The sequence below is a fragment of the Protopterus annectens genome, chromosome 11.part0 (genome assembly GCF_019279795.1).
Source record: "Protopterus annectens isolate FY-2018-M chromosome 11.part0, PAN1.0, whole genome shotgun sequence".
NCBI classification, from domain to species: domain Eukaryota; kingdom Metazoa; phylum Chordata; order Ceratodontiformes; family Protopteridae; genus Protopterus; species Protopterus annectens.
The window spans coordinates 137,634,221-137,647,124 of record NC_056745.1 but is presented as its reverse complement, the minus strand read 5'-3'; the positions used below and the strand labels follow the sequence as shown (position 1 = coordinate 137,647,124).

Genomic DNA, 12,904 nt, shown 5'->3' with positions numbered 1-12,904 from the left:
AAAAAAATATGTAAAATAAAAAAGTATGAAAGAGGGAGAAAAGAGAAAACATGAAAAGAAAAAGGTTACATGTGTATATTACTTCAGTTTTCTTACCGTTGTACAGTACTGGCTGCATTGTGGAAAGCTCTTGCTGCTGTTTGGATTATTAAACCTAGTTAGTCACAGAATGAAACATTTCAAAGCATTTCTCTTTAAAAATAACCCCAACTCAGGCACCCTTTCACCCACACCTATCACAGGCTACTATGCACTGTGACCAGTGGAAATAGTGGACGGAGCCAAATGCATTCGGCAGGAGGAGGAGGAGGAGGGTTGAAGGTAAAAGTAGGCAGAGAAAGAGAACAAGACAAAAGAGCAGTAGAGTTACTGTGGGAAGGGTGCATTATACTCACATGGATCACACTCAGTATGACGTCAATTATGCTGCCAATAACGATGAGGAAATCAAAGACATTCCAGGGATCACTAAAATAACCCTATATGGGGAGGGGGCAAGTATGGGGTTAGAAAGGAATGTTAGACAAAAATTTAGTTGGACACAAAAACTGTACTCATCTATACAAAATGACACCAGTTATAGTGCACAGTGAGGCTTTGTTCTGCACAGATATCCATGATAGCTGTAACACTGGACCCTATCTCAGAGTTTGTGGAATGTAGCTGTACCCTGTTGCAGTACATTCCAGTTCCGGCTGACTGGAAATTCAAGATGCAGCTTTTTTTTTTTTCTCAAAGTAATGCCATATTCAGAGCAACCAGCTTGGGATATGAATTTAAACTGCAGCATATTTGTTGCTGCCATGAAACCTATAAAAAACATTTTGACTATAAAGGTTAATAAATTAAGTAATTCAGTAATTAATTATAATCAGAAGCACTATACACTATAAGAAAATATTGCTTGGACAACCACATGCATAACCAAACCTCACTGCCACCTCAAATTTCTGATTACATTGAACCTCTTCAGAATTTGTTGTCAAAGTCTGATGCAATCAGAACTCCTCTGCAGCAGCACAATCTGGCTGTGTGTGGCTGCCTTTCCAGTATACAAAATTTTGTCCATGACAATTCAGTCTGTGAAGTGAAAGAAACAGTTTAAGCAAAATCAGTTCTCAGTACAATGCTGTTAAATTTTAAGCACAAATTACATAAAACAGTGCAGATAAGGAGGGGCTAAACTCATAATTAGAGGTTCTCTGACAATAGAGAATTAGCATAGGAATTATAAGATGTCACAATGCAGTTCACTGATCCTTCAATATCTTTGCTCTATACTTTGTTTCTGGGAGCTCATACTGTATTTAAAATAATAACACAAAAAGAACAAAGGTATGTCTCGTAGTTACTATAAAATATCCACTGACATTCTTATGAGACTTGTATAAGGCAGGGTGTTCATTAGGAAAAAAAAATCACTGGATATAATAAATATAATTTGTCCCATGCATAAAAATAATATTTTATGTGTACTCTTTAAAGTCTGAGTTCTCCCTGTCCAAGTTTTAGCTTCTCCATATCATTTTTAAGGCTACTGCTTAATTTGTCCTGAAGTATAAGCTATAACTCCTGAAATACTGCTTTCACCTATTACATTAGATAGTCACTCCTGCCTCTATAACCTTGTGCATTTCCTGTTTACTTTTTCACAATAGCAAGGACTCATATTTATTTATATGACATAACTTCCTTCTTATTCTCATAATCAGGCCTGTACTATATACAACAAAACTTATAAAGGTACAATCAAGTAAGATACCTACCTTAGTACTAGTTCTTTGAAACAGGTATATCAACAGTTAGTACTGAAAATGGTATTCTCACTTTCCCTAGTTACTTTCTCTATACAACATTCTTATTTTACATTTGTTTACTAGGGTATTGCACTGATTACAGAGGAAATTTTGCAGACACAGCCCAGGTGAATCCATGCCAGTGTATCCATGTTACCCCTCAAGATTAAACTGGCTGGTGTTACATTTCACTGCTATTGGTTTCACACCAATGCATTTTAAAGTGTAGGCTCATACATTTTTAACAATTCTAGCAAGGAAGTTAACTTTTACCTACAATCAGAATTGCCTATCACAAAAATCCCCTCTTAACAAATACAGACCTTGGCATATGGATTGTGAACTTTGTCAAAGAAATAACCATCAGTGGGGTCATGTCGCTAAGAAGGCATCAAATGTTTTCTGCTTTAATGTCATCCATGCAGTCAGGTCAGTAAACCATTATTATATTTTAAGCAGTTGATCCCAGTCTACAGCCTTCTCCAATAGGAGGCCAGAAATAGCAAATATTGCAGCTCCGGCTGCCTGAAAGGAGGTTCTGCTTAGCTTTGATGCTTCATCTCTGTGTCCTGTCCTGTTTCACCCTCCCCCATTCAGCAGTTCAGTCTGAGAGCTAGGTGATGAACACTGATTCGTTTGTTATCTACCACTGCAGGAAGGGTGGATTGTTTACAATGATCTTGGCTAGTGAATCTTGCTGTTCCTCTGTCCATTATGCAGTATTACACAAATGCTGAAGCTTCTTTAGGCTAATCAAGCACATGGTACTGGGTTCCTTTCTTATAATAAAAATAGTTCCCACAAACAAATTCAAAAACACAAAAAGATAAATCCACAAAAGTCGACACAGGAACACCAGGTAGATGAACAGATTTATTGAAGCGCTTTTCGGCTCTCACTACGACAGCCTTCCTCAGAATGAAAAACATGCTACAAGCCTTTCTTTTTTATAGAAAAAGGCGCAAAAATTAAAACAATAATTCAATTAATTAAAATTAAAATTAATAGAGTTTAAAAACCATCAACATCTTCTTAAAGGTATATGAGCAAAAAAAGGATATATGAACACATCTATGCTGTTAACCATCAAAAGACCGAGAACGCATTAGCAAAACATATTCTGAGCTCCCCCGATCATTACTTTAAATTTTTGATTATTGATGGATTAAAAACCAATCCTAGAGGAGGACCTTATTCATTAAAGTTGCTTGAACTGGAATTAAAATGGCAAATCAAATTAAATGCAGGTAATTATCCTGGCTTAAATGAAGCTTCCTCTATAGGAGTGTTATTGAAATTAAAGAATTTGGTGAGATAGTAAGGGTCGATTAAATATTAAAATTTAAACTACTTTTTGAATTCATACTATGTAGTTTATAAATCAATTAGAAAATAAATGTACATTTAAAATTTAGAGTATTCTCTGATTTTTTGAACTTTTGAATTTTTGTACTTTATTTGTTTAAGAATTAACTTATATATACACAATATCTATTGAATCTCTTGAGGTATTAATTTGCAATTTTTTAACTTGGTTATGTACGTATACATGTCTTTGGGAAGTTTGACATGTTTAATAATTAATTATACAAGACAGGTATCTAAATACCCAGTCACCACCATGAAGCTTTAACATTCACAATTCACAGCATTTAGTCTTATTTTTAATGAGAGGTGTTTGTACTTGTATTTATATAACACAGAATGTATTGATATCATTGAGTTTTTACACAATCGCCCGAAGTTCTCTGATAGATTTCATCATGTAACTGGTTTTAGGTCATAGTGCATCAATTCTTGTATTATTTATCAGTTGATAGGTACATTTTTTTTGCTCATATACCTTTAAGAAGATGTTGAAGGTTTTTAAACTCTATTAATTTTAATTAATTGAATTATTGTTTTAATTTTTGCGCCTTTTTCTGTATAAAAAAGAAAGGCTTGTAGCATGTTTTTCATTCTGAGGAAGGCTGTCGTAGTGAGAGCCGAAAAGCGCTTCAATAAATCTGTTCATCTACCTGGTGTTCCTGTGTCGACTTTTGTGGATTTATCTTTTTGTGTTTTTCCTTTCTTATAATGCAAAGCTATGGGAAATGTCAAGGAGACCCAAAATCCTAAATCTTTTAGTTTGGGGAGTGAGGGTCTACAGTTTAAAGTTTTATTAAATAGGGCTGTGCTATAACATGGGGAAAATTTCACAGGGGACCCTGCAGCCTTGTATGCTAAACATTTTTTCCTAGCTTTGACAAGAACACCTCCACTGTCATAGATACTGAGATGTTTTATAACAGACAGTCTAGGGAGATTACTTTTTGTTCTGATGTCGACCCTTTTGCTCTTATTATGACAACAGGGTCAGATTTTTATAGAAGTAGTTGAAGCTCCTTAGAAATAAATTTGATAGATTCTAGCCTCTCTTCCCCTTTTGGCAATCCTATAACCTTTGACTTTTTCACCATGATCTCTTCTTCAATTTCTTGTTTTCGGTTTGCAATTCCATGATGAATCAGTTTGTTCTAGTATGCTAGCATGTTGATTCTCCAGTCTGTGATCTAGTTGTTCAATTTTCAGAATACTGTCTTCACCTACCTACCAAAGTGATTCTGTATCTTTCAGGACTTCTTATAGCAAGTTAAACAGGGAACAAATAGAGGTTTATAGTTCAGTGAGGTCCTCCTTCTTTTTACTATCGTAGTTCCGATGTTTAGTTTTTTGGCTTGAAAGTCACAGTGCATGCCTTGTGCTCCATATAGGGGTAATTTGAGCCCAATCAACAGCATAAAATAGTTTTTTTTACCAGGATATAGTTGCAGCAGCTGGATGGCACTTTGAATGTAAATGTTTGGGCTTCACTAGTTTTTACTTAAATCCCATAATAAAAATAAAAGAAACAATTTCTCCCAGGTGAAACCACCCACTGTAATCAACGCACCCATTCATAAGAATATCCCTGAACATACACCAACAAAATTATTTTCAGTGAGTGTGAACAGTTTGTATTCTTTTCTGCTGACTGTGATTCTTAAATTCTGAAAAAAATATCCGATAAGTCTGCTACCAAAAGACAATCAGCTAGATGAGGCAAATTGTTTATGCCCTTGACAATATCAAAACAAGAAATGAAATCACATACATTGTGAAACGTCTTAGTGCTGTTGTTACGTCAAATGGGGAGGGATGGAAAGTGGTAATAGTGAAATTCCACTATGACTCTTAGGAATTTCTTGTCAGAAGGTTAGAATGTACTATGCAAACAGGCATCTTCTTCTTCTGCATACACTGTCATTAACCAGGACTGTTGTCTAACTAACGACAGCATGGAAGTTAACAGTCATTCTGAATGTTTGAAGTTTTACAAATTTATTCAGAGGTATAAGACACAAAATGGGTCAGATGCCCCCTTTTTCTAGGGGATGACAACAAAATATGGAGTAAAAGACCTTGCCTATCTGCTCAAAGACTAACTTTGTAAATGCACTTGTTCCTATTCCTGAGGTAGAGAATTTGAATTTTTTTTCTGCAATAACTCTAAAAATAGGATGTGTAGTGAACTCTGCATCATATTTTCAGAAGATTAACATTGCTGTTCATTTGTCTGTAATGCAGGTTTTCCAGCAGGATATAAAATTCAAATGCTTCCCAGATACAGGGAAAAAGAGCAGAATATTTTCTTGCCTTGAATTTTCATTGTTTACGTCAAAAGAGAGGTTTCATTCCCTTTACTGGGTTGAAGAGGCCTTGGTTTTGCTTTTTACTTATTTATTGTATTTCGTAAATATTGTCTTCTTTGTAGAGGGAATAGTCCTGCTATTATATCTTGCTGGAGTCTGAAAAGGCTCTTTCAGACTATAAATTTTTCTCTTTTTTTCTAACTCTGAAAAAGTAGAATATTTTTGTCATAAAATAACATGTCCGCCGCATTCAAAGCAGCAACCAGAAGACTGAAATTTCAGCATTTCAAGACCATCTCAGAAGCTGCTGATATTAGGAAGGCAATAATGGAAGATTTCATAGTTGTACTTTGTCATGCACCTAATTTAATTGATGTCTTCTTCACCTTTGTAAGTTTTTCTTTCAGATCACTTGTTGTGTCTTGGTTAATGATCTCTTAAATTTGGTCCAAAAGTGCACCCTGGTAGTAACTCAACATTTTAATGTCCTAAATCCCAAAGCTAAGGTATACATTTTTTCAATGTCTAACCAAAGCTATGGTTTCCCTCTCTAACGGCAAAGATCCCAATAGCAATCCTCTCTTTGAGGAGTATGGGATAAAACCCACCATTCCATGATACTGCATTATGCAGCTTATAAAGCTCTTTATAATCATCTGAAGTCATATATAGTCATATTACTTTACCAGGACATCTAAGCCAGACCTGTGTGCCAAAATATTGACTAGTACCATTCCTTAAATTATTTGAAGAACAAGAAGAAAGATTGACCCTTGACTGTAGCTCATATGTTCTTATTCATTTAAAGAGTATCTCTTTTTTGGAAAAGAGTATTTTATATATCAGTTTGAACACTTCTGAAAAAATGATTTTCTCAGGGAGTGAACTTGATGAAACAGAAGAAGTAGCATTTTCCTTCAGCATATCAGCTAAGTACACAACAGAATTATTACATGAATTATCTTCTTCCTCAGAGTATTTAGGACCCTGTCTTTTCCTTTTTAAAGATGATGGCAAACTAGTATTGCACTGTGCCAGTCTTCATATGGACAGATTACCAAACAGCATAAAGGTAAACAGGAATGCAAGTAACTGAGTTTCTTGTGCAACTCATATAGGAAATTCATCTGCAAGGAGCCTATAATCAATAATCTTTATATCTAGCAAAGGTTAAGTAACCTTTGATTGCACAACTTTCACCAGCTGAACCTTTATAGGTTCCTACTGCTATAATATGTTTTTGGCATCTGGTTCAGACATAATAAGTATCAAACTATCATTCACGTTAAAAAGAACAATTGACAGTAATATAGTCCAGTGTTTTTTTCATATTTTACAGAGAGGAGCTTTAGTATTCTTATTTCTTCTTGTTTTTTTTTTTTTTTTGGTTCTAGTTCTCTTGGCGATTTAATTACTTGTCCCTTCTAGGGACGATAGACAAGATCTTTGGGAGGCCTATCTCTATTTTTATTTTCTGCTTCTACCACTAACATTTCAAAAACAAGTAGGCAAAACTTTCAGTTACTTATTTCTAGTGGCTGCCTTGAACTTTTTAATGTTCATAAATCATTAAGTGACCTCTGCTGCTAGATATAAAATCTTTAGGTGGGAGCTACATCTCTCTAAGTCACAGGAATGAGATATAGATCCAATGATGGTTCCTAAAAGAGAAAATATTAAAACATTTAAAATGATAAAATAACTGGAAAATATGTAGACACTTAAAGCAAACATGGCAGGATAAGTGTAAACAACTGGAAAAATACTACTTAGAAGCAGAGAAGAAATGAAGTATGCATCAGATTTCAAATACAGTGGTACGAGATAAACATTAGTGGAACAGAATGAGAGCTGGTGTAAGCACAAGGAGTTACACATTCAATGCTGATAAGTTCTATTCCATCACTCAGCCAAGAAGGGTAAGAACTTACTTTTTGAGAGCAAAAAAGCAGGATAACCAAAATAATAAAGACTAAATCCAGCAAAATTCTACCACCAGCAAGATAGTCCAGGAATGAAAAATGCAGGCCAAGAAGTGCTTCCAGTAGTTTAATAAAACACAGCAAAATTGACAAGATTGAGCGCTTTTGTATGAAAATATACTTCATCACAATCTGTTGCAAAAGCACAAACACCAAGTTGAAATACCCCTCCCTATAATTACATGACAGTTTGCATCATCAATACACTCACTTATAATACAAGTATGCCTTAAAGCAACAACATGCTACAGGTTAAGACTTAGAAAAAATATTATGTTATCTACTAATTTACAATTATAAAATGAAAATAAAAATAATCCTTGCCCGACAAAAAAGTTTCTTTTATATATATAGTCTGTTGAAATGCACAGAACAACAGCACCTGGCTACACAGTATAAGATTTAAGTTTTAAAACACAAGCTATAGACACCCCTTCAATGAGACCAGGAGGATTAGTAGCATTTAATCTAAACTGCCAACGCAGTTCCCTTTCTTCCAATTTATCCTCACATGATTCCCCTTCTAAGGTCTTGTAACACTTGTTCCAAAACAAAAAATTGAAAACTGTGACTGGGGCACTTTATAATGTGTTTAGCAAGGGCATTTTTACTATCCAGTTTTCTAATATCAGCTTTATGTTCATAAATATGCTCTTTGATTTTCCTCTTTGTCTTGCCTACATAGAAACTTTTACACAGTTGACATACAGCAGCATAAACCACTGCTATACTGTTGCAGTTACAAAAATTCCTAGATCTAATTGTCATTTGGTTTAACACCAGGTTATCACCTTCCAGTATGTCATTACAATAATTGCAAAAGCCACATTTATAGGTGCCAGCCCTTTTGTTACTGCGTCCATATTCACAGTGGACAGATGTGTGCTCAAGATAGTTTTTAATGGTCTTGCCCCTTCTAAAGACCACGGCTGGATGGTTCCCTATTTTGTCTCCGAATTCTTTAAACAAAGAAACAATCTGCCAGTTTTTGATCAAAATACCCCTAATCTGAGGGGCCTCATTGCAAAACTCTGCACCAAAGGCTTTTTGCATAACAGGCCCATCCACTTGTCTCCTGGAAAATGCACCTGTGACCAAAGTGGAGGTGGGGTGTATAAGAGGTACTGTATCTTCCTTCATTCTTTTCTCCATGATATTATCCCAAATCGTGGCAACTGTGCCCTTGGGGTACCCCCTCTTGAGTAATATGTGCCACAGTGTCTCACATTCTTCCACGAAGTGGTTGTGAGAGGAAACCATTCTGGCCACTCTAATATATTGGCCTTTGATAATTCCTATTTTTTGATGGAAAGGGTGGTTGCTCTCAAAATGTAACAAGTTGTTGCTGTATGTGGATTTTCTGTAAATTTTGCTAGCCCATTGTTCATTCTGATAATATTTACAAATAGTAACATCCAAATAATTGGTACTTTAAAACTGAATGGTGTAAGTAAACCTCAAAAAATGATGTAGATGAATTAATAAATTCCATAAAATCCCGGATCTCCTCTGCAGGTCTATCCCAGACAATAAAAATATCATCCAAAAAAACAGAGATATAACTTTCAAGGTTTAACCTCATAGTGTCTGAAAAGAACATGTTGTTCCCATTGCAGCAATACTATGTTGGCAAATATGGGGGCACAAGACGCCCCCATGGCTACTCCTTTTTTTTGCCTATAGTATTGCCCCTCCAGAAAAACAATGTTATATTTCAGAACCAATTCCATGCATAAAACTAAAACATTAACAGTGTCATTGTTAAGCTCAGTGCATTCACACAAAAAATCATGGAACCATTCCAGACCTTGTTCATGTGGTATAATGTTAAACAACTCAATTACATCCACTGTTAGAAAAACACAGTCCCTTGAAAATTCCAAGTTTTTCATTTTACACAAAAATCCCATGAGTCCTTGCAAATGTATTCGAAAGGTTCCAAACACTTTTTTAACAAAGAATTCATGTAGACACCAAGGGGGTGGGTTTTGGATTTACTGGCATTTACAATTGGTCTCACTGGTGGGTCAAAAATGTTTTTGTGAATCTTGGGGATCCCGAATATACATGGGACAACAGGATGTGATACCTGAAGAAGCCTTTGTACTTCCGGTGTGATCTCCCACTCTTCCACCATGTCGGACAAGGATTATTTTTATTTTCATTTTATATTTGTAAACTAGTGGATAACATAATATTTTTTTAAGTCTTAACCTGTAACATGTTGTTGCTTTAAAGCATGCTTTTTTACAAGTCAGTGCATTGATGATGCAAACCATCATGTGATTATAGGGAGGGGTATTTAAACTTGGTGTTTGTGCTTTTGTAACAGATTCTGATGAAGTATATTTTTATATGAAAGCGCTCAATCTTGTCAATTGTGCTGTGTTTTATTAAACTACTGGAAGCTCTTCTTGGCCTATATTTTTCATTCCTGGACTGTCTTGCTGGTGGTTGAATTTTGCTACTTTTTGACAGTATTAACTTCTGAAATACCTCCTCTCAATGTAAAATCTTCACCAGTAGGTCACACTTGAACACTTCCTCAAATGACCATCTTCCTGTTTTCATATAAAGATTATTATTGTACCTCTTGCATAGTGTGGAAGTGTGCTCTGCTTTGGCAGTACGGCTAGACAAGTGAACAACTACCACAGCTCCACATATTTGCAGCATCTCTTTCAACAAATAATAACTACTAAAATTATTTTGAACCATCTGGAGGTGTCATGCTAAGACTTTTTCCAGCACAGTGCCTCACAAGCTACCTTAAACCTATTCAACAAGCTCCACTCAAACATGCTAATACAGGCACACCAGTAAAAGGCAGGTAAAGTTTGTCCACTCCTCAGGTCTCGCCTGCTAGAAGGCAAGAAACCTCTAAAGACATCCATCTTAGAAGAAGAGGAACAACAAATAAGGTAAGCTGCGGTAAAGCATCAATAATGTAGGGTAAAAGACACTGAGATTCATTCAGGGGGTTGAAGGAAGGGTGGTGTGCCCTCTCCTGAAGACCAAGAAATTAGTACAGATACCTATATAACCACAACTGTGCAGACCACTCAGGGTTGCCAAACGTCCCTATTTGGGCGGGACTGTCCCGAGATCAGCAGCCTGATCCCGAGTCCCGCCCTGCCGGTTTAAATCCCGGCCAGCCCCCGCTTTGTTTGTTTTTTTGTTTTTTTTTTGATTGGCCCGTATACCTGGCATGCAGGCCAATCAAAAATCGCTAAACACGGTGCTTCTTCTGTTCCGCATTAAACAGAAGTAGCTCCGTGTTTAGCGATTTTTGATTGGCCCGTATGCCGGTATACGGGCTAATCAAAAATCGCTAAACACGGAGCTACTTCTGTTGAATGCAGAACTGCAATGTCAATGACAGAAAATCATATTGTGAGGCAGGGCAGCAGAGAAATCAATCAGATAAGTTTGGGGGAAAATGTTACACCTCCAAAGAATTAAAGGAAAATGGCAGACCCATCTCAGTCATAGCAGAACATTCCCACCACTGGTTAGCCATTTCTAAACTGAAAAGTCACAGAATTTTTTTAAATACATGCAAAAATAGTACATTAACATTATCCAAATTAAACCCCTACCTGTTGCTGTCAATTTTATTTGATTTTGACCAGATAGTAGTTACACTGTGGTCCCTATCCTTTGTATACAATTGGTCCTTTTTGTGATCTGGTGGGACCTAAGTCATCATAAGTCCACAACCATCACCACTACCACAGCAATTCAGGTCTCTTAGTGTTTAATAGTTAAGCTAAGACAAAAGTGTGAACCATCTCTTACATTTTACACTGCTCCAGCCCTACTGCTTGGCTATCTGCTGTAAGAATAGTGAATTCCATGCATGCACAGTACATCATGAGTCACAGTGCATTCAAGCGTGGAGGCTGCAGACTCAGTATTTTGTGAACCTGTTACTTAGAGTCAAGTCTGAAAATTCAGTGGAAAGAGGGGCTGTAAATGGTACCAGTTCAACTGCTTTTAGAAATAAAACTGCATAACCCCATCTTATCGAGAGGAAGTCCATTTCTTCATAACAGTCTCATTCAGCATGCACACAAACAATTTATGATGACATAGACACACCTTTCCCTATTTGATGGATAAAATGCAGACCCTTCTTAATTAATAACTTTACTGGTAGAGAGGTCTGCATAACTCAGAGATCTTTAGAGCTATGTTGTCTGTAGCATTATTCTCTTTTTAGGGGCACTCTTGGAAAATAGATCTAACAGTAAGGGTCAGACAAATAATTATCCAAAATGTGTTTCCCCATTATTCTTCAGTTAAGGAATCAGAGAAACACCACTGCAGCCAGAGCTTCCAGTGAAAAACAGGAGACAGGAGGATCCATTTAGCCTAGCAGGTTCAGACAAAAATGCTGAATGAAGCTGCTATGTGAGCCCACCACTGGCAAGAAATAGGGGGAGCGGGAGGTGTGATTCCATCTAAGTGGCAGGCAGGAGCAAGATGCACCAAGATGGAGTAGACCCTGGTTGTGGAAACTGGAAATGTCTCTTAGTACATGGAATGTCACCTCATTGCTGGAGAAGAAGTCAGTTTGTCTGGGAGTTTGAAACGTATGACATAGATTTGACTGGTCTTACCTCTACATGCAGCAGTGGTTCTGGAAGACTGTGGAGGGTTGTATTTTCCCTGCTCTGTAGATGATCATTGGGACACACCCCATGTCAGTTTGGAATGGAAAACTCAGAGGCTCTCCAGATCAGTACTATATAGTAGTATATAAGCCAGTAAATGATAACTACCTCAATTTGAAGACAAGCTGAAGAAAGGTACTTTAATGTTTGCACCTATGCACCTAACAATTCTTCACAGTATTTGGCATCCTTAAAGACTGTGAGTGTGGAGCACATTAGGATAACATCTACAAATCCTGTATTTCTACTGGAAGGTTTTAAAATTCCTATGGGGAAGGACAAAAATACCAGGAGAGGTATGACTGGGAGAAATGTATTACTGATCTAACTCAAGTGATTAATTGTTTTTAAACTTTAGAGATAGTAACAGAGTGTCCATAACAAACTCAATGTTCGAACACAAGGATGCTCATAATTGCATACGGTACCATAGCATATTGGGTCAGAGGTCACTGGTCAGCACTATAGTCATATAATTTGACCTAATGGCTTATGTATTGGATACCTGAATCAAGAAAGCTGCTAACTTGTGCAGTGATCATAATTTGGTGGTATTTTATTTTATGTCAGGTGGTTGGTTAAAGCAGAGAAGTCTAAATCCATAGTGAAGATTTTCTTGGAACACCTAGCCAATGCTTCTATGTGGGAAAAATTAACTCCCAAATCTAGAAAAGTTTTCTGTTATAGTTGAAGAGTTCAGGATATTGTGTCTAAATGGTCTCTGTTCAAAACCTAAATTGCTGAGGAGGCAGCAATCAGCTGCCATTACATCATGGTTG

At 36.6% G+C, this 12,904-nt stretch overlaps 1 protein-coding gene across 5 annotated transcripts in view; it reads right to left on the bottom strand.

Moving 5' to 3' along the window:
- Positions 1-12,904, bottom strand: part of LOC122815212 (voltage-dependent L-type calcium channel subunit alpha-1C-like) — a 2,602,552-nt gene that overhangs the window by 1,120,151 nt on the left and 1,469,497 nt on the right. For 3 of the 5 annotated variants that reach the window (XM_044087523.1, XM_044087521.1, XM_044087522.1), the window contains one exon: positions 396-479. The exons of the other annotated variants lie outside the window; for them this stretch is intronic. In XM_044087523.1, the coding sequence (XP_043943458.1) occupies positions 396-479 (84 nt within the window). The remainder of the gene's footprint in view (positions 1-395; positions 480-12,904) is intronic. 5 annotated transcript variants of the gene reach the window in all.